General features: G+C 37.7%; 1 protein-coding gene across 1 annotated transcript in view; it reads left to right on the forward strand.

Moving 5' to 3' along the window:
• The window catches only part of LOC134530706 (uncharacterized), a 466,998-nt gene that overhangs the window by 236,993 nt on the left and 206,615 nt on the right, over window positions 1-23,390 (forward strand). Inside the window, exon 2 of the mRNA XM_063365805.1 lies at window positions 568-939. Within this exon, the coding sequence (XP_063221875.1) occupies window positions 568-939 (372 nt within the window). The remainder of the gene's footprint in view (window positions 1-567; window positions 940-23,390) is intronic.

A 23,390-nucleotide genomic window follows, 5' to 3' on the forward strand; every position in this document is an offset into this window, starting at 1 on the left:
AGTGTGGAAACAAACGCCTCTACAATGGCCCGTTTAAATAAAGCAACGGCTTCTCTTTCAGATGCAGCCAATTACAGCTGGCGTGGGCATACCACGTCGAAGTCTAAATAGCTTTGAAATATTTGGCGAAAAACGCCATCCCCTATAAATAGCGAGTGTGTCATTTTCAAAAAAAAAAAAAAGATATATTATTTGAGTTTAAATTTGGTGTTGTTTGCCATAAAAAGTACAGTATCTAAGGGTAATCATAAATTATTAATTTCATGCAAAACTCAACAGATGACATCAGACATGTAATACAAATTTAATATTGCTTTTAGTATTATGTTTATCAAAATCCATATTTATAATCAATTTGCAAAGCGTGAAAAATTTAACAATGTGTAGTATTTAATTTTTTATGGACCAAAAAGTTCAATGAAATTCGAATATGTGCTAAAATTTAGTAATATTTTTTTTATTACTTGTAAACTGTTGTTAGTCCTTGTATTGGCAGGAGATGAGACAGCTGTGCAGTTAGTGCTTGAGGTGCAGTTTGGGCTTGAGGTGCTGGTGTTTGGTGCGCAGACGTGGTCGAGGTGTCCGGCATCCAGATCACGGCGCTGCGCGTGCCCGCCGTGGTGCGCAACGGCTCCGGCCTGCCGGCCATCCTCGACTGCGAGTACTCGCTCAAGCCCGACGAGCCGGGCCTGGTGGTCAAGTGGTTCTTCGGCAGCGGGCCGTTCCCCGTCTACCAGTGGATCCCGGGCCAGCGGCCGCAGGAGCTGGGCATCCTCAAGGGCCGCCTCAACCTCAACCACAAGGCGTCAGACAACCACGTGACCAAGCACCGCGCGCTCTACATCGTCAACCCCACCACGGACCTGACGGGCGAGTACAAGTGTCTGGTGTCCACCTTCAGCGACGAGGACTTCATGACCAAGAAGATGGTCGTCTTCGGTGAGTCGCGCTCTCTCTCTTGCTCGACTGGCCGTGGCGTTCCAAGGTCTATTAGTAATTAGATGGCCTGTTAGACTGCAACCCCCTGTTTCTTCCTTGTGGTTGGCGGCTGTCTGCGAGATAACTCGTTACCTTATTTGTACGAGCCACTCAGGAACGCGTTTACTTCCGCACTGAATTATAATGTGATCGATGTTGTAACAATGAACATATACCTGAAAGAAACTCAACCAATGAAGAAACACAGACTTTGCTACAGTGATTTATCTTTCAACTAGTCTTGGATTTTTTTCGCCGAATATGCATGGTTCTATCTATTAGTAATTGTCATTAATATTTATATATATATACACACGTTATGCTGTCCGCATCTGATACATTGTGGAATAATAGGCCTATTAACTTTTATGGCATAGTTTTATTGCCATAAGTGATTGATATTTAATTACTGGGTCAAGTGGAAACACTCTTCCCCAGACTATAAGCACAATGATAACCTATTTAAGTTTATATTTTAAAGGGATTAGCGACTCCTTAAAAGTGTTATGAAAACTGACAGACAATCAGAGCAACTTACATTATAATTATGCGTATCCGACATAACCTTTGTTTGGAGGGAGAGACAGTAACCGGGTGAAGCCATTTGATTTCCAAAAATGTTTAGACAAATATACATTTTTTTTTAAATTTGCCTTTGTATAAGGGCAGAAATCAAGAGATAAATCCAATGACCGTTTAACTAGAGCTGAAGTCATTCATAAAAATTAATTCGGTACAACACGCCAACTAATCCACAGGGGAAATTATTTATTATTAAACCAGCATCTATTTACTTCATGCATTCCGCAAAATTGTATAATATACCTATGGGAATGTGTTTTTGTTTTGCGAAAAAAATTCAAGACCAACTGAGATTAAAAACACTTTAGCTTCATCCGTGTTTCGTGATTGGGTGAGTTTCTGCCAAGTACATGTCTACTGTTAGAACACCAGTAACACTAATTCACTGCAGAAGCAAACACGTCCTGATTGGCTCGGTCAAATAAGCCAATGGTTTCCATTGCAGATGACCGCCAATTACAAATAATAAACCACTGGCGCAGGATTACCATATACCTAGTTATCTGTTGGAATTTCAGATTATTTCGAGAAAAATGACTGTTATAACTATTCCTCAATTAAGATGAATTTTGACATATTGATGATTTAAAGTTGTAATGTAAAAACTGTTTAAACCGAGATTAATGTTTAAGTTCCTATCAATATTATTAAATAAACTTTTGTCAGAAGTGTTTTTGGGGAACCTCAGAATACGTGTATCAGGAGATAGTCGGACCTGTGTTCAAGCCCGGGTCTTCCGAAATGTATGTCCACCGTGTTACCACTGCGCCTCCATGCTCCACACGTTAACAACAGCTAATCTGAAATGGACGTAGTTATGCAAAAAGGAACCAACCCACAATTTTGCTATATTTTATTTGAAAATAAATTAAAATAGTACTAGGTTGATCGTACCGTTGTTGCTATTATTATATCAGTATTTATACTAGACCATTAAAATTATACCCACATTATGTTATCAATACGAGAATTACAATTTATAATTAACTTTAACTTCAAAATACTCAGAATATGTTTCATGTGCGTTGGTTCCTTTTTGCATAACTACGTCCAAATGTAGTTACCCCGCATCCCTCCATACAATGCATGGGACTGTTATAAACAATGTGTTAGGGGGGGTAGGTAAACTGATCATTCTGTTGTTGGGTACTTTAGGTTTGGTTATTGCTATTTTTTAAACCTATTCTGTCGTATTGACTCCGTTCACTATTTTCTTAGTGCCTCCTTCTCCTTCCGTGCTGAGGTTTCAGCGATAAAAAAAAATCGCTCAGGTGTCATAAACAAGTATTCCTGAACCTACTTTGAATATTAAGAAGTCCGCCACATTAAGCCTCAATGCAAACTATACGACGTAAATTAATACACCTATATTTGACCAATTTATTTTGAGAATTTGGCTTAAAACATTTTGTTGAGTTACAAATATCTTTGGAAAAAGTATTATTTTCTTTTATTAACATTTAATAGACCAAGCGAAGTGTTGCAGCAGCAAGAAACTAAACTTGCATTTCGGGGAATCTTTGTTTTGATTCCTGTACGATCATTATAATTTCATTATTCTACGGTTTCCCAAAATCAGTCTGGAAACGGATGGGTTGCACCTTACCGTTAAACATAGCAAAGTCTTTAACTTTAACTCCCTTAAATGTGTTTGTTGAATGTGGCTATCTGTACTGACTTTGGTGTAGATAAAATGTTAAACCAAGATAAAAAAAAATGAGAATAAGTGTCCAGGTTTATGAATACCACTGTAAAATTAATAAACAAATTCTATAAATCAGACAATTTAATTTTTTTAATAATTAGTTAGATTACAGACACTCTAATTTTTTTACTTATTGAATTTTTTGTTATTTGATATATATTATTGTAATTTATATTAATCGTCAAATGTGATGCAAGATGAATAGTTTAATGGTAAATCGCAAGAATTGATTTCTACAAAGTGTTATGGCTGAAGAGTGGCGTAAAGATAACAGGATCTAAATTCTTTATGTTTTAGTGACCAGTGTTTCCAAGTTTGAATTTTTACCAAATAATCCATGGCCTGACCTAAGAACAACCTTATGTTTAAAGCTACAAGTTGTCGAGTGTTGTTCAGCGGGTGTACTGGTCTGTCTTATCGCAGGTTTTTAACCGGGATGGTTCCAGCATGATTTTCTTTTTATTTCGTAGGCTCTGTGCCCACCATGGCCAATATTAGACGGTCGTGAGTTACGAAACCCTTGGCAGCACCAATCAAAACGCAGCCCCCGCAACACTGCGAAATCCAATATGAAGCAGAGCCCGAAGCCTCGGTTCTTCGAGGTGACGAGGGTGGGGGAGGGAGAAAGAATGCGTGTTGCGGAGGGAAAAAAAAATCTTTTTTTCAGCAGCCGTGGAAAGGGTTGGGTGTAGAGAGAAAGTAGGAAGGATGAGATGCATGAACATGGTCCGCGAAGGGTTAGGAGAAGGAGATGGAAAAGAAAATAAAAAGAAAACGTGGTGGTAAGGGAACAACCACCCCTATAACCCCCCACACGACCCCCCAACCCTCCGTCCACCATCTTGGCCAGGGATTGGGGTGAATTTATTGCCCGGCCGCCAGGCATCTGGTCAAGCCGATACATCCTCAGCAACCCTTTCGTGCTCCTCCCCCCCCCCCCCACGGTCTTCCAATAAGACTTCCGCCCCGGGTTCCATCATCAGGAGAGAGACGCCGAGACGCCTCAAACCCCACACAACGAACGTGGCCAGCGCTGTTTCTCGCCGAGGCCGCTGCTGCGATAGACGCCGTGGGAGGTTAGGGTCATCTCCGGGCTAATTCACACCGCAATGAAATTCAAACCCTCTCCTCCCCTTCACCCCTTTGGCACTACTTCCCCCCCCCCCCCCACCCTCCTTCTCATCGAATGATGGCACTGCAGACCTCGCACATCCACCGCCTCGGCCTCGCTTCGACAACCGCCCAAGCGACGGCTAAATCTGTCACTGAATTAAGCTTCGCGCATCTTAATTATTTTTAACAGATCTAAAAAAAGTACTTATTTACCCTACCGTAAATTTAACAGCATCAAACGATGTTTCTTCACGAACACTGATAGCCACCAGAAGTTTTTTTTATAAACACTGTTTAGAACAACAGTGGCAGAAGGTCACCTACACATTCTGCTAAATGTAATGCAATTTATATGAGGCAGAATTTTTCTTGTATCCTCGATTCTAAAGGTGACCTTAACGTGTAAATGTATAAATTATTTAAATAGAAATTTTCTCTATATAGCTTCAAAATAAGGAATGGCAAAAAACTAATAAATTATCAAATTTTTATTCTTAGTCATATTAATATAATGGAATTTTTGAAAAAAGAAAATTCAAATTACAAACATGTTTTACAGGAAAAATAATTTTAGTTAATATACCTATTTGCAGAATTTTCTATCTGTGGGTTTAGAAATTTGTAAAATGTGGTTTTAAATGTTTTAGAATTGGGAATTTAGTATGAAAAAAAGGTTACGTCACGAAGCTTCACTAATTTAATTCGAATTTTACTTATACATAAAATCATTTTTTTTCGCGAAATAATCAGATTGTACTATGGACTGCAATAAGGTATGCTCGTACTATCGATTTTTTTTTTTGTAATTGGCGGCCATCTGAAAGAAAGGTCAGAGCCCTATTGGCCGGGCCATTCAGGTCACGTTTGCTTCCACACTGGGTATGATTGGTGAGCTGACAGTAGACATGTACCTGAAATAAACTAAGCCAACCATGAAACACATACAATGCTACAATGTTTTAACACACATCTGGTATGAAAATCTTTTCGCAAAAAGTACCTGGACCTACATTTAAATTGTCCGAGGACCTGACTGTATATCTTCTCAACCCTCGATAACTTTCATTTACTATTTGCGTTTCGGTGGCCGCTAAAAATCTTCCCCGTAATGAAACGAAAAACACTGGTTACAAATCATCCAGAGATATCCGTAAATGCGCGGAATATAATCTTTTAAAACGGGTCAACACTCCATAAACCACATTATTCCTGATTCTTCCTGCTTGAAATGTAATACAACACTCGGAAGATGTATTCCAGCTTAGTTACTTAAACTAACATTGACCAGAAAGTATGAATAATACCTACGTTTGTTGGAAGCATATCCTTTTTTTAAAGGGCTGTTAATTATCTGTAGTTATTTACCATCTACCCCAGGGGTGGCCAATCCTCTGCTCGCCATACTTGGGAAAAGGGGCCCGCCACACTTACACGAAAGTGTTACTTGACCGCTAAATAAGTTGAAATAAAACAAGATAAATATTATGATTTCAATTGCTATAAATGAACTCTGTAATTTCACCGGCATACGTTTCTTGTGGTTTTTTCCTGCTCTATGAAACCTGAAAAAACCCGTATTGTTTTCTGGTACCTGGCTAGAATCCACGATACGTGTTCGATTTAAAATCGAAGGCATTTGTCCATTGGCTGCTGCCACATGCATCTTCTCTCCGGAGTAGCATATGATTGGTCGGATGTCTTCCCGGGTGTCTTTGATATACAACATTTGAACCCTCAGTGAATGGCATTTGGTAGGAGTATTTTCGTACATGAAACGGGAATGTGTAACAACGGTGCTGCCATCTGTGACAGATGGTTCAAACGAATGTTCACAAAGCCAAATGGAAACTTTATATTATTAACAGTTTAATGAATTTTAACAAGATGGCCAGTATTTTAAAAAAACTCCTTGTAAAAATTCGGGGTCAAAGCCGGGGATTAGTATTTTTCAAAGTCTTCTTTCGCATTTAAAATTTCGGTCTGCTAATAAAATGATTCATTAGTCGACGTAGCTGCTCCAGCAACGAATTCTAGTAGCAGGTGATGAAACTACGTGTGATTCTCTTCAATAAATGTAGTTACAACCAAAATTTTCGTATATTTATCACGCTCCCTTTTATTTTAAATAGTTCTACGTTAAATTTAATGTCATAGTTTCGTTTTATAAGTGTATTTGCAAAATGAGAACACAATAATTTGCTCGTTACCGAGGTTAGATGTTACATATCTCTGGCGAGTACTGTACGGCTCGATCACATTTTTATTGCTTCCGACCCTTCAAGGCGTGTTACATAATCCCGCGATAGACTGAACATGTGGCGTTGAAGTGTACACACGTGTGCATCCCAATATTGTCACCAAATAACCACCCGTATTTTTACAAACTAAAGTAGTAGAAGATATTTAATCCGGCAGTTTTGGGACAAGTTGATTTTTCCGTCAAAACAGTTTTTGCGTAAATAACAATAAAAAAATTAGTTATCAGTATGGTATTTTTTTCTAAAACGCTGTAATAAATTGTTCTGCGGCAGTGTAAATTCACACACGTAAGTTCACAGAAAAAAGTTTTTCCGTATTTTACAAATGATTCCTCTGTATGCCAGTTGCCAAAAATAGATAGTTACGCTACAATAAAAAATGTAACTTTGTAAAATATATGGCTATGTATAGTTTTGCATAATTACATTAGTTTTTCCTTTTAATACTGAGTATCTCTTACTTATATTGACGCAAATATTGTATGTATTTATGTTTCATTCAAGCATTAATTTTTTAACCTTCGAAAAGAATCGAATATTCAACCATTTAAATATATTTTCTTGCATCATACTTAGTATGTGTGCAGTTAATACTAGAAAGCAATTCAGGGAACGGTTTACAAATAAATTTGATTATTAGAGGCACTGGGACAACGCAGCCCACAATTTTGTAGTGATACAGTTTTTATTTCATGTAAATATAAAAGTTTACAAACATCTGTAACGTTACATGAATATTTCTGATCCATTCACAAAAAAATGTTTCAGTGTAGTGGTATGTATTTTCGTAAGAAAAGATTCTGATACTAGTTGTGTATTAAAACGCTAAAGCACAGTGTGTTTTTAGTGGTTGGCTGGTTTTATTCCAGGTAAATATCCAGCTTCTGGCACACGACACACAGCCACTCAGCGCGGTAGTAAACGCATCCTGTCTGTGCAAGGCAAGTTGAAGCAACATCGTTTCTCGAAGGCGACCGCCAGTAACAATATACGAATTCACTGTTGCAGTCTAATGAGCGTTACTGTTTAAAATGTCCCCGATACCATGTTGAGTTAGTGATTCAGATATCATCTTACAACAAATTTTACGGATCAACAAAAATTTATGAGTTCTGCGAGCATCTGGATCGTTGCCGGAGTATAGAATGTGTTGAACCGAGTAAGGTCGGATTAGAGAGCCCCGACTAGGGGAAAACGGTAAAAGAGCGTTTTCTGTTGATAACAAAACTATACTTCACCGAATACAAATTGGCCTGCCAGATCCAAATATTTATTTTAATTTGCCCTAACTACTACTGGGTGTTAGGGACGGCACTTGTACTCGTAAGACACGTATATCTTTGCCTCTCTATGCGTGAAGCATTGAATTGGAGTGCATGCAGTCTTCGCGCCGGTAGCACACATGTATGGGACTATAAGCGGTGACCCTATCAAGTTATGGTGGAATATTAGACACAGGCTCCCTGCATTTTCTCAAACAAATTAAAATACTGTGTGTGGAACTTTTCATACGTGAACATTTCTTTTTATTTACTGGGGAAAAAAATTACGCGTTATGTAGTTAACCATGGAACGAAACTTGTACAGACAAGTGCAATTGTTCCGAAATGCTAATGGTGATCGTACAGTTTTAATAAATGTTGAGTGGTTTGTAAATGGCGCATTCACAGCTGGAGGTTGGCGGCCATCTTGAAGGCTCCAGCCCGAGGGAGTGAAGAGTGAAGACGTGTCGGGGGGCCGCAGCGTGCCGACGTACTGCGGGCGGCGGGCTCGCAGGCGCAATACCCGCCCCGACGCGAGCCGGGCGACCTGACGGTCGCCAAGAGTGATGGGCGCGGCGAGGAACGTGACGAAACCCGTTAGGGAGCTCCAAGTCTTCATTTCCGTGCCCGGCGCCGACAACCTCCCTCTACCCTTCCCCTCCTCCCCCCTCCCCTCATACTACCCTCCAAGGGTGAAATATACACCGCCGGCACGGTCTCCGCCCTTTGTTATTGCGGCTGTGCCCGCCGTCCTCTCCTCTCCTCTCTTCTCTCTCTCTCTCTCGTTTGAAAAACTGCCTTTCATTTGAACCTAGAACTTATTGAAAACACGTGCGGTACGAGACTGCCTCGTTAGGTTTGAGCGGGTGTGTTAGCTGCGTGTGAGGCTTCATGAGATCGTGTGGCACTCTCGCTTTCTCCTTCACGTCAGTAGTAATTTTAAACTTTATTATGGTTAAGATTAAAGCAAATTTTTATACATAAGTGTTTCGTCAAAGATTATTTAGGCCTTGAACAATTTTCTGTCCACAAGAACAATGTTTCTTTCTCATAAATGGAAAATAAATAATATTACAAAATAATTACACAGAATTCTTACTCATTTTAAATTATATTTTACCTTAGTTACCTTTGAATTAGCCACGAATTTTTTGAATTAACCATGTAATGGATAATTTCCCACTTCTGTAAGCGTATACGTAAATTTTCTACATTTTGTGAAAATTGGTTTTCAAGCACGAGAAATATAATTTTGCCTTCAATGACCAATCCTGCAATATATCGCAAATATCGTATAAAATATTATTTATTTTGAATGATTGTATTCTGTTTTTAATATTTATTATGATTTGAACGATTATCACTTTATACTTATAATATGGCAATTAATATTTTGTAGCTTAATCTTTTTGGAAAATCGCGACAGCAACTTATAAGTCATATCACTTCTGTCATTTATGAACAACCCCCAAATAATTGATGAAAAATTATAATAATTTTAAATGTTTTTTTTTAATATTTTTACTTTTTGTTGATTTATTCTGTAAAAACATATGTAATTGATTTTGTTTTCAAAATACGATTATGCTAAACACCATTTTTAGTTTACATTTTTTATGAGAACCGTAGTTCTATTCCTAACCATATTTTAGGTTTTATATAATATTGCCAATAAAATTACAACAAATCTAGCTTAAAAATACTTTAAGTTTACAGAGTTTTTGAACACGGGTCCTCTGAAATGCGATATCTACGTCTAAACCCTGTGTCACCTTGACTTATGACACCACAGTTGTTTGCTCTCTGTTATTGCGTGGTGACATTAGTAACATGACATTTTTTTTTTCACGTAGGTGCCTTTCGTGCCGAGCATCAGTTTGCATAATGGAGGAAGGATAGTGGGCGGAGAGGGATGAGTTTTGTTTGGAAATGTTGGTCAGTGAGGTGGACGCTGTTTACCTTCCGGCGTTGTGCGACATCAGGTGCTTGCTTTGCGGTCCCCTGGGAGTAGGGCAAGCCCCCCGTCGGGCCATTACAGTTGCCCCGGGTCCCTTCCCCAGGCCTTCGCCCCAGCTACGTCCCCGAACCCCGCCGGGCCAATCAATAGATTGGATAAGTTCCCTATCTGCTCACGTGCCGCACGCCAACCTCCCTCCTTCCTTCGCCCACATCCCCCCCTCGCCGTCGGTTCCCAGGGAACACTCCAGCCAATTATCTGTCTAATTAGTAGCTAGTGACCGCCGCCTCTTCTTGCTGGGGCCCGCAATTGATGTCCCGTAATTAAATCCTTATTTCCCCTTCCCGTTCTTCAACCCCCCTCTCCAACACCTTATTCAACAGCCTTTACGTACACTCAAATTATGTCCTGGACTAAGATGTTGTTCTCCAGATAAAGAACTTGGTTCGGCTGTGACGCGGTGGCGTGCTGAATTAATTTTCGGGGAGTTTTTTCTTGGTTCAGAAATACCATAACTAACGTAAATCCTGTTGAGGTGTCGTGAAGAAAAAAGCGAGGATTCTTCAAAGAAATATCATAGATTTTCAGAAAACAAAATTCGTAACGAAACTTAAAAAAAAGAATCACAAAATTAGGAATAAGCTTGGAAATGGCTAAAGTTAAATTAATGATTATAGGACGAGGAACAGTCGTTGTAAGCTCATGTATTAAATTAAACATCCACAGATTTTGCGGTGCATTAGGACCGTTCGCTAAACGGTAAGTTAAGACAGTTATTTCACCATTTACCTAGATCTGTTTACCTTAACGATAAATTTCTGTGTATAAGGAAAAATAAAAACCAAAAATTAATTCAAGATTTCTCTTTTGTGTAGAAAAGATTTTATTGCCCCAACAAAAAGGCTTTTGCAGCAAAACTTGATCTTTTGTTAGGTGATCAAAACAATTTTGTAAGGTATTGAATTTGGCTCGGCCAAAAATAATGTTGTTACAGCAAGTATTTCTATATTTGTACATATATTTATTTGTTTCGACCTAATATTATTCCCTGTGTACCTTCAGTCTTACATGGAATACTGTACTTAAAACAATGAGATACAAAGCTTTATCAGCGATAAATTTTCACAGGTAGAAGTTTACTGTCTAACCACATGTAGTTTACTTTATGTTTTAAATCTAGCTTACACTTTTCCAACCTACGCACCCAGGTTTGTCAAAAATATTTCCTCGCCAAGCTATTTACTTAATCATTTCCCAACTAAGGCTGTAAATGACATTTCAATTCACCAATATCAAATGGATCCCAACAGCTACTGAATTTGGGAAAATTTCAATGAAATAATAACAAATATGATTATTTAAGATAAGTACTTCTCTAACATGTTGTTATTTTAAAATAACTATCAAATTTAAACAAACATTACTCTTAAAATTTCTCATGATATTGTAAATCTTTCTATCTGGTACATTAATTTCAGCTAATTAGAAAATTTTTGTAATCACTTCAACCATGGGCGTAGATCCCGGGGGGGCCAGGGGGGCCCGGGCCCCCCTGGAATTAATGGGCCCCTCCTTGGGGGGGCCCACTTCGTGATTTTAAAGTTAATGGTGTACACAACATATATATCAGATTATTATTTACAACGACGACAGACACTTTGACATGCTTTATATTCCTACCTTTGAGTTCCGTAGTTATTTTCCCCTACCCCTTCTGCGAAAGCCATGGTATGGAGTTTTCCAGTGAGAACTTTGAAACCCTTAATTCCTAGAAACCGTTCATTCCAAAGGACGAAGCTAGGGTAGGGTTCCGTTAGCATTTCCTCCCCATTGATACCCACACTACCTTGTCCTCTGAAACGACAGTATTATAGGTTTCAGGTAGTCTGTTTTTAAAGTGGTTTTGCTCTCGTGTGCGCCAGTCTTCTGCTTTCTTGGCAAACATCAACATGGATAATTTCGTGACGCGGAAGAAACGGAAAGCAGAATCTGATTCTCACCCGGTAAGCTTGATTGTTTTATAAGTAGTGACTATTATTTAGGTAATATATTTTATTTAAGTGATTATGTAACGTTATTTTTTCCAGTAAATAAACAACTTAATACTTTAACAGTAATTATAGCAGAATTTAGTTTATTTACGAACTGAAACTTATATACCATTACTGGAATTTTTTTTAGCTCATTTCCATTCTGTAAGGCTAGCTGCTCTGTACGTTACATGTGAATATACAGGGAATAATTTTTTTCCTCGTCAATATGGAATTTAAAATCACTCCCCTTTTATTATCAAACGATAATTTTCACAATTCATGGCCGATAATCACTTTATAACATTTGTTATTTGATAACTGCAACACTGCACGAGTAAACAAAAGTAAGATTGAGAAAGAAGTATTTAAATGTTACACATCCGTATTTAAGCTAATAAGGAAGCAAACGCGTCTCTTTAATAACTAATCAAGCGGTATATTTTAACTAAATAATATTCACTGCCAAAATACTGATTATACTAAAAATAAGCCGAGAAATGTATGTGGTTCAATTAGCTGTAGGATAAATTTCATAGTTCTATCTACGAGATTTTTCATTTGTGTCATTAAGTTTTTTTTTCTTTTTTACCTGGTTGATGCCTTTACTAAATAAAAGAGTCTTTAAGGGTTTTAATATGATTCGATCGTTCATTTGATGTTGATCCGTTTATTAGCTTTGGAGCTTTGGGTTTTTACGGCGCATAAAAAACTGTGAACAAAGAATTTCACGAACAGCATTTGAATCGCAGTAATTATGTGGGGACGCTGAATTGCGCCCCATTGGAAAGGCCGCCTTTCAGGTTTTTTCCTTGTACGCATACAGTCCGTAAAATCCTGATGGGCTGCCTTTCCAAAGTTGGCTGTTCGCCTTGTTTTAAGCGAAAGAAAACCCTGAATTTCGCCCCATCGGAAAGGCCGCCTTTCAGGTTTTTTCCTTGTACGCATACAGTCCGTAAAATCCTGATGGGCTGCCTTTCCAGAGTTGGCTGTTCGCCTTGTTTTAAGCGAAAGAAAACCCTGAATTTCGCCCCATCGGAAAGGCCGCCTTTCAGGTTTTTTCCTTGTACGCATACAGTCCGTAAAGTCCTGATGGGCTGCCTTTCCAGAGTTGGCTGTTCGCCTTGTTTTAAGCGAAAGAAAACCCTGAATTGTGCCCCATCGGAAAGGCTCCCTTTCAGAAATTTTTAGTTTTCGTTAGATCGTTGTGGGCACTGAATTTCGCCCCATCGGAAAGGCCGCCTTTCAGGTTTTTTCCTTGTACGCATACAGTTTGTATAATCCTGATGGGCTGCCTTTCCAGAGTTGGCTGTTCGCTCTGTTTTAAGCGAAAGAAAACCCTGAATTTCGCCCCATCGGAAAGGCCGCCTTTCAGGTTTTTCCTTGTACGCATACAGTTCGTAAAATCCTGATGGGCTGCCTTTCCAGAGTTGGCTGTTCGCTCTGTTTTAAGCGAAAGAAAACCCTGAATTTCGCCCCATCGGAAAGGCCGCCTTTCAGGTTTTTCCTTGTACGCATACAGTTCGTAAAATCCTGATGGGCTGCCTTTCCAGAGTTGGCTGTTCGCTCTGTTTTAAGCGAAAGAAAACCCTGAATTTCGCCCCATCGGAAAGGCCGCCTTTCAGTTTTTTTCTTTGTACGCATACAGTTCGTAAAATCCTGATGGGCTGCCTTTCCAGAGTTGGCTGTTCGCTCTGTTTTAAGCGAAAGAAAACCCTGAATTTCGCCCCATCGGAAAGGCCGCCTTTCATTTTTTTTCTTTGTACGCATACAGTTCGTAAAATCCTGATGGGCTGCCTTTCTAGAGTTGGCTGTTCGCTCTGTTTTAAGCGAAAGAAAACCCTGAATTTCGCCCCATCGGAAAGGCCGCCTTTCAGGTTTTTTCTTTGTACGCATACAGTTCGTAAAATCCTGATGGGCTGCCTTTCCAAAGTTGGCTGTTCGCTCTGTTTTAAGCGAAAGAAAACCCTGAATTTCGCCCCATCGGAAAGGCCGCCTTTCAGGTTTTTCCTTGTACGCATACAGTTCATAAAATCCTGATGGGCTGCCTTTCCAGAGTTGGCTGTTCGCTCTGTTCTAAGCGAAAGAAAACCCTGAATTGTGCCCCATCGGAAAGGCCGCCTTTCAGGTTTTTTCTTTGTACGCATACAGTTCGTAAAATCCTGATGGGCTGCCTTTCTAGAGTTGGCTGTTCGCTCTGTTTTAAGCGAAAGAAAACCCTGAATTTCGCCCCATCGGAAAGGCCGCCTTTCAGGTTTTTCCTTGTACGCATACAGTTCATAAAATCCTGATGGGCTGCCTTTCCAGAGTTGGCTGTTCGCTCTGTTTTAAGCGAAAGAAAACCCTGAATTGTGCCCCATCGGAAAGGCTCCCTTTCAGAAATTTTTAGTTTTCGTTAGATCGTTGTGGGCACTGAATTTCGCCCCATCGGAAAGGCCGCCTTTCAGGTTTTTTCTTTGTACGCATACAGTTCGTAAAATCCTGATGGGCTGCCTTTCTAGAGTTGGCTGTTCGCTCTGTTTTAAGCGAAAGAAAACCCTGAATTTCGCCCCATCGGAAAGGCCGCCTTTCAGGTTTTTTCTTTGTACGCATACAGTTCGTAAAATCCTGATGGGCTGCCTTTCCAAAGTTGGCTGTTCACTCTGTTTTAAGCGAAAGAAAACCCTGAATTTCGCCCCATCGGAAAGGCCGCCTTTCAGGTTTTTCCTTGTGCGCATACAGTTCATAAAATCCTGATGGGCTGCCTTTCCAGAGTTGGCTGTTCGCTCTGTTTTAAGCGAAAGAAAACCCTGAATTGTGCCCCATCGGAAAGGCCGCCTTTCAGGTTTTTTCTTTGTACGCATACAGTTCGTAAAATCCTGATGGGCTGCCTTTCCAGAGTTGGCTGTTCGCTTTCTTTTAAGCGAAAGAAAACCCTGAATTGTGCCCCATCGGAAAGGCCGCCTTTCAGGTTTTTCTTTGTACGCATACAGTTCGTAATATCCTGATGGGCTGCCTTTCCAGAGTTGGCTGTTCGCTCTGTTTTAAGCGAAAGAAAACCCTGAATTTATCCTTAATATTTCCCATATTTCATAGTGGATTCCACTTATATTCCCAAAATAAAATAATGAAGATATGTAATGGTATTTCTCAATAATAATAATGTGACTTTAGTCCACCGTACACAGAACGACTTTCCTTGCGGGATTGTATGCATATTTGTTTGTTACACATTATTCCTTCCTTCTTCCAAAGTGACTTGCAGTGACGCGATGTAATGTTCACACTTACTTAATAGTTCATTTTCAGGAAGATCACACCCTTGTACATCCGTAGCTTGCCCTGATGAGGATCCATAGTTAACATTTGGCTTAGTCGATTGGAGTTCACGCCGTTTTAGTTTCATCCGACTATCTTCTTGGTAAGCCAGTTTACGCTGAGTTGTGCAGTGTCGAATCTTTTTACGAATGACTTTCTTGTGTATTGAACCAGGGCTCCTACCTGACATTTTTTTTAAAGGACTCTTCTCCCAAGCTAAACCTTTCTTGAATCTTGTCCTGCCATGTAACATTTACGCTGTGTCTATGTGTAGGTAATTTATTATTTTGCGTCCATTAAATTTGGCAACGAGGCTCGTACAGAATTCTACCGAATTACTGGTTTTGTTTTCTTTGAGATATCTGTCACAAAAAAATGTCTTATTAAAAAATTAAAAACCTTTATGTATACTTATAAAAAAATTACAATTCGCGGTAATAAATAATTTTAGTAATAGTGTCTATGAATAAGAACGAAATAAAAACTGCTTTCTGCGAGTGGGATTTGTTGACAATGGTTTCAAGCTCAATGCTAAACCGCCCCAGCTCACGATACTAGGCTGCTGGGTAGGGCCTACATAAGTATCACAATGGGGCATTTATCACATAGCACATAAATAAAATTTTAAGGAGTGAATTCTTTCAGCAGCATACACGAAAACACCTTTTCCATTACGTAATCGCATATAACTATAAATACGGCTGAGAAACCATACAATTACCATGTTATGTGTACTGAGGTTGTATACAAATTGATGTTTTGTTTTGATTCATTAACCATGTCAAAATATGAAACTAAACTAATAAAAACTACAAGTCATTTGTACGATTTCAAAGACGACACGTAGACATGGCATACACCGCGCGCTCAAGAAAAACTGTCATTGAAATCTAGAAGTAATAGTCTTTCAGCACAGCATGTACATAGCAATGAGACAAAACAAAAATAACAAATAACGTATTTATTTATTAATCATAGGTGATGGTGAATAGACGTCACTTGCTCCTACTAAGTTATGAATAACATATTTTCCAGTAAATTCTGTTTGTTTAATTGTTTTGAAAATATTATTAAATAAATAACATATTTTCCAGTAAATTCTGTTTGTTTAATTGTTTTGAAAATATGTTAACTAAAATTGCACTTTTTTTTTGCGAATATGCTGATTCATTAGCATATGAAACAGAGTTATATTTAATGATCTTTCTTTGTGTATTATACTTTTACGTAATTCATTATTGTACATTCCACGACATATCAAAATCGTTCCTAGTTTACACTCATACCTATGACATTCATTCAAATATTGTGGCAATATGGATGATATGATTAAATGCATTTTGAAAAGTTGTACATTTCATTGGCTGTCACACATTAAATCAGTCTTTTATTATACCTACTTCACTTGTTCCCATAAATCTTATTAGGGGTTAAGCTATAGATGATCTGGGCGAATTAGCAAAATATGCACTCTCTCGATGGAAGTATTTTCACCGCATTCTACAAACATATTAATAAAACGACAGATTCAGTTAGGCACATATTATATAAAAATTTAAAATAGGCATGAAGGTCTCGGAGGCTATTTTAACAGTAACTTTTAAACACTAAAAATGTTTTTATAAATGCATATGCATAATCCTCTGCCTTAAATTATTTTAGGGTCATCGTTTTTTAGGACAACTTTAAGTGAAAATTCCAGCAGGCAAGGATAATAAAATTTTGTAAGCTACTTTCGTTAACGCTTGTTTTTATATATAGCAGCAATATTAAATTAAGTTAATTTGTTCGCTAGTTAACACTCCCCCCCCCCACCATGGAACATATTACATGATCAACCTCTGTGTTAAAAAATGATTTAAAAAATACAATCCAGTCACTGAGATTGGCGCACCATCTGTTGTAAGGTTCAATTACCAGCTGCATTCTTAGACTTCAACTTTGGGAAAGCAAACCGTATGTGCTGCCATCTAATTTTTGAATTTTGTACTTTGTACTCATTTGGAGAATGGTTCCAATATTTGTCAACAGGGGCGACAAACGTAAGGACATCTATCTTCGAAAAGGTTCGTAGGACAAACTCCTGTAGGGCAAACGACTTTAGGGCAAATGCCTTTAGGGCAAACGACTGTAGGGCAAACGCCGGCAAGCATTTATTTTCAGATTATTGAAAATTCGCAAACTTTTAGGGCAAACGCCTGTAGGGCAAACGCCTGTAGGGCAAACGACTGTCGAAAAACTTATTTTAGGGCAAACGCCTTTAGGGCAAATGCCGGAGCTTGGTCCGAATGTGATTATCAAACATTTTGTGCAAACGCCTTTAGGGCAAACGCCTGTAGGGCAAACGCCTGTAGGGCAAACACCTGTAGGGCAAACGACTTTAGGACAAACGCCTTTAGGGCAAACGCTTTTAGGGCAAACGCCTGTTTGGAATGAGGACTGCGAGAATATGCTTTGAAAATGCGTTTAGGGAAAACGCCTGTAGGGCAAACGACGCACTCCCATTATGTACACTTGATAGCTTTAGAGAGAGATAGGGAACACACACATGCTCATGTGTACATGTACAATATGAGACACACTTTCCACCAATATCTATGTTGGGAGTCATTACAAAAATCAGAGCAAATGGCTGTTAAAAAATTTGGTTTTCAATGAAAAGTTAGGAATTCTATCTGAAAACAAAACACAGAAAAAATTATTTCAAGGTGGCTGAATCATTGTGTCCATCATCGAGAAAAACAAGGAAAACGTGGAATAGTCGGAGAGCTAAATATAAATAAAGAACTTATAAATCAATGTAATATATACGCAATGTACCTGAAACTATACTCATTTAGCTTATTTCAGTACAACCGTGAAGGTGTAGTAAATATTTATATGAGGTCGGGGGAATTCCGCATACTCACACTATCACAGCGTCCATCCATATCTTACAGTCACCAATAATAATAACATGTTACTACCCTATGCTACACAAATTAATGTCATTTTAATACCATAAAAGCATTTTTAAGAGATTTTAACTTGAATATAGCTTTTATATAATGTTTGCTATGAAAGGGCTTCACAACTAAATATACAATTCAGTCCTATGTCCGCTCAACATATGACATTATATTCACTTGTAATCTCAAAATGTTAATAACCCAGTATGTGCGCAAGATTACCACCTACAGCTCTAAATCCTCAAGGTTTCCCTTTGAAAGTCCCCAATCTCAAAAACCAGACATGACTTACGAAGGTTACAACCTAGCTAAGGAAGGATTTTTTAAATCCTTACCCTCTACATTTGAAGAGCGTTAGAAACTGCAGAATGGTACCCTTTTACAAAGGGAGTGCGGCCTGTGGAAATAAACTAGGAGAAAATTGTTGACAGCTTCTAATTTTGGCACTATTTGTAGGCGTAAACCACATACTTCATGCCAAAAATTGGTGGCTACATTGTTGTATGAGGATTTCGATACAGATGCTATGATATGGGTTAGAGATCACGAAAAAGAGGTAGTGAAAAAGCTGGAAGAGACTTGTGATGTACAAGTAAAGGCATGTGGACTGTTTGTTGATAAAGAAATACAATTTCTAGGGGCCAGCCCAGATGGACTGATTGAAAGAGATCGTATCGTGGAAGTAAAATGTCCATCTTCTGGAGTAAAGCCAGAAGTTCTAAGTCCTGATGAGTTAATTCTTAAAAGGAAATGCACATTTTGGAACATATCTCGAGACAAAAAAAAAACTGTTACAGACATTAATAAGAATCACCATTTTTTCTACCAAGTTCAAGGGCAACTTCATGTGACAAGGCGTAATTACTGCATCTTCGCGCTCTGGACTCCAAATGGAATTAAAACCACACGTATTGACAGAGATTATCTGTTCTGGAAGGATCAAATGGATCAGCAATTGACAAAGTTTTACTTAAACTGTATGCTGCCAGAACTTGTAGACCCGCGACGACCGCGGTCGTTGCCCATACGAGATCCTGACTATATTACAAAGGAAGGCTACGAACGAATTTGCTGCAAGACAACACAAACTTAGTGTCAAGAAACCATCAAATTCCAGAAGAAATAAAAGTGTACAAGCTATTGCCAACAATGATGAACCCGAATCAAAGAAGACAAGAAGAAATTTGTGTTTTTGAATATGATTTATCACTATTCATAATGAAATCGTCTCATGTAAGTCATTATAAATATACCACATGTTACACTCACCTGAACTTTACAAGACGTTTGCATTTGATTCTTTAGTACAAACGCATGATATAGCTGTATTGTTTTTGGGTATGTCATTTTATGCATTGTTCAGTTCTTAACTACATACATACATTTTCAGTGCGATAGTGTAACTTATTAGTTATGTGCTTACTACATTGCATGTGATAGAATTTCACTAAAGATAAAATCGTTGTATCAAGTTTTGCATAAATTATTAACATGTACATTTTGGGAAAGTGTTTCTGCTTGTAAGAAAGGTTTCATTTTGCACTAAGTATACGTTTGATGTGTTCTAACTTGCTATTTCAGCACTGTGTGGGGAGAGATTCAGTCTCAAAATTGTATATATGAAATAATCCAATATTCGATAGATATGTGCGATATATTCCTTTAACATTATTCGTATTTACATTTAAATAAAAGATAATTGCAATATCAGTGTTAACTCGGCTGAGTGTATTTCAACCAGTACTTAATGTAAGAAGCCATTTTATCTAGAATGTATAAAAACAATAATTGAAAAATGAATGCTTGTATAAAGATCATGTGTTTATTTATAGGTACTAATAAGTCTGCATTTGTGTCTGTATTTGATAAACTATGTATGGTTAGTTTGAAATTGGCTGGCACATTTTGTGAGGTAATTCCTCTTGCAAATGTAATAATGTTTGGCCGATGATAAACATGATAAGATGTTGGAGTCACTGATAATCGAGACTTCAAGCGACTTCATAACAAATCAGGAACATTATGGCAATAAGCAAGAATTTACTTAAGTACATTAAGTAATCAAATCAACTAGAAACATTTTAATAAATGTTCTTGTCTTCTGGGTTCTAGCCGCGTCACAATGGAAGTTCTTTCTGACGTTTCGGAGTGCGTTGCAGCCTCCATCTTCAGGGCAGCAGCAGAAGTTGCTTCTTACCTACTGTTACTCTCAGTAACCTACTACCTACTGTTCGTCAGTAACCTACTACTTACTGTTACTGAAACGTTTTTTGTGGAATTACTAGCTATCCTGCCCTGCTTCGCACGGGTGTAGTGATTTAATTATGTATTGTAGGTGTATTTACCATTTATTCTTGTGTATCTACTCAAGGAAGCTTTTATCTCTATATAATATCTATAAAACAGTGTCGCTGTACGCGTTTGTTTTTATTTCCGCTTACTTCTTCTGAAAAATGCAACTGATTTTAATGTGGTATTTATTATCAGTTAATTAATTTTTTGTTACAAAAGGCTATACACAACAGTACCCGAAGCAGGGTGGGGGAAGGTCGCTAGTGGGGCGACACCGCTTGACCGTATGGTCATTAGACCGTATCAGAGAAAAGTGTGTCAGAATCACTGCTAGCCCCGCCCCCTCGCTGCCATTGGCCGGTAGCTAGAGGGGAAAGGGAACGTGACCAGGAGAAGAACAACATAAGTACGCCAACTCTCAGACACAATCAGGGTGTCCCCAGCTAGTACTTTTTCGAGTTTTTTGCCTTGAATATAATATTATGTTTACACTAAATTGTTTTATTATTAAGTGTTATTCAAACACACACAGGAGTGGAAGGGAATCTAATTTTTCAGTTGACGACGACGAGTCAGGTCAGGAACTCAATTCGGTCGTTCGGCATTAATTAAGTCATATTTTTTGTTCCTGGCTTTTATTCTGTCGACAGTAATAATTAATTTAAATTTAGATTATCAATGTACTAATATCGTTTTCATGTTCTGGTTTCATCGGTGGGAGAAAAAATGAAACTGACAATGAAATCTTACATGAAACATCAATATGTTTCAAATAATCCAATTGAAAAAGAAAATACAGCTGACAACGGCCAGTTTTAGACATAAGCAAAGTTTATCTAGGAGCGAGAGTGGAAGCTCTTTTTGATGGGATTAGATAAGAGCATAGTTAGACCAAGTGATGTAGGTTAACACTATTGAAAGTTAATTGTTTGGCCTTCTATGTTGTATTTTGGAGCCAAGTTTTAAAACAAATAAATTTTAATGACTCTGTTCTAAATGGTTTAGCCTTGCTGAGTCCAGAAAAGTATAAATCAGATGACAATCACAGTATAATGCCACTTGCCAAATGTTTTCTTAATGTTATTAAAGAAAAATATTTCGATAACCTGGATAGGGAATGGCGTTTATTAAAGACTGTTGAAGCACTGAAGAAAGACGACGAATTTATGGTGTGCGGTAACAATGACCCACACAGATTTTATTTTAAGTACTATTTATTTATTTTCTTACCATACTATTTCGTTTGATTGTTATTATTTATGCTCAGTCTAAATGCCAATTAACTACATGCATTCATGTTTAAAAGCTGTCAACAACATCTGTAATAGAAATTTGAACAAACCAAGTTAAAGCCACTTGACATAACCCAAAAATTGTATTTACCTCTGGAAATGATATATGATTAATTTAATTTATAACACTAATTTTATGTTGTGAATATTTCCTAATCGATTTCCTGTTTGTTTTCATATATTGTATTGTTGACTGGAGTTCTATCTAATAGTGCTCAACGTATTGTCCTGGGTGTAAATCATCTACTTCTGACTCATCCGTGATATTATATTCATATAAATAATAATTTTAATATATAAATTTAGGAAGAAAAATTCTAATATTTTATTGTTGGAAATCCTTGTGTCATTATAGTGTACTGTGTTGTGTTGAATAAATGTTTATTGTGTTTTTTAAGTAAAATAAGGATTTGTACATACATATAGTCCTACACTTTTTACCTAACAATCAAATTAAGTTAATAATTGAATTATTAATGCAGTGTCAACACCTACACACAATATAGCTACCTATGAGTTACAGTAGAGAAGAAATATAATGGATTTTTGGAATACAGTTTTTGGAATGAAAAATGCTGTAGGAGACCAAATGTTCCCTTCTATAACAGTGTTCATTAAAGCCATGCTATGCTTGCCTCATTCATACGCAGCAACTGAAAGAATATTTTCTGCAGTAACATTGACCAAAAATAAAATTAGAAACAAAGTACAATCACCACTGGTAAATGCATTTCTTTTGGTAAAATTAAATTGATGTACACAGCTGCAGATTTTACTGTTTCAGGAGAACCCCAGGAGCATATGAATTGTCTCGCGTGACTCAAGGGAGCCAGCAATTCGAAACAGCTTTGTGCATTAGCATAGAAGAATTTTAATACCTACGTATTTTAGGTAGATTTCAAAGAAATAGGTACTACCTATTGTAGCCGTTACGAAGGTGCGACTTCCGGAATTTTTTTTTTACATAGTTTTTCGTTTCATGGTCCATAGACCCCAAAACCATCGTCAACTCAAAAGCTTGTATATTTATACATATGTATATATATATATATATATATCACTTTCTTGTGGACGCGATAACTGTCCTAATTTTTCTCAAATCAATTCCAAACTAATATAGAAAATCTAAATGTGGAAAATCTCGATCGAGTTCGTTAATGAGCAATATCCGAAGAAAGGGGTAGAAATGGGGAAGGTTTTTTCAAAAACAGAAAAATCGTTCTAAATCACGCAATATGGAAAATATCACATCCTTTGAATTTATTAAAATTCTTAGGAGTAATGCCAAAATATTTTCTCTGAATAAGTTTTTGATACGACCGACGGTATCTCCAAGGGGTTGAAAAAACAAGGGTTGGCGGACAAAAAAAAATCATAACTGTGTTCGTAGGTAAGGCATCAAATTTGTACTAATTATGTATTTTTCTTATAATTTCTATATAAACTTTTGTCTGGAACAATTTTTGATTAGACGAACCATTGCAGTAATGTAGTAAATAAAATAACGATAAAAATTAAGAAATATATATATTTCATAACTCCCTCAGTAAGTACACCATCAAAATCGTTATAATTGTTAGTAAATTTTATAATTTTTATCTAAAACTTTTGTCTGAAATTATTTTTTATATGTCGAACCATTGTTGCAGGGGGTGGAAAAAATAAAGGTGTTGAAT

Source organism: Bacillus rossius, chromosome 3 (assembly GCF_032445375.1).
Source record: "Bacillus rossius redtenbacheri isolate Brsri chromosome 3, Brsri_v3, whole genome shotgun sequence".
NCBI lineage: Eukaryota > Metazoa > Arthropoda > Insecta > Phasmatodea > Bacillidae > Bacillus > Bacillus rossius.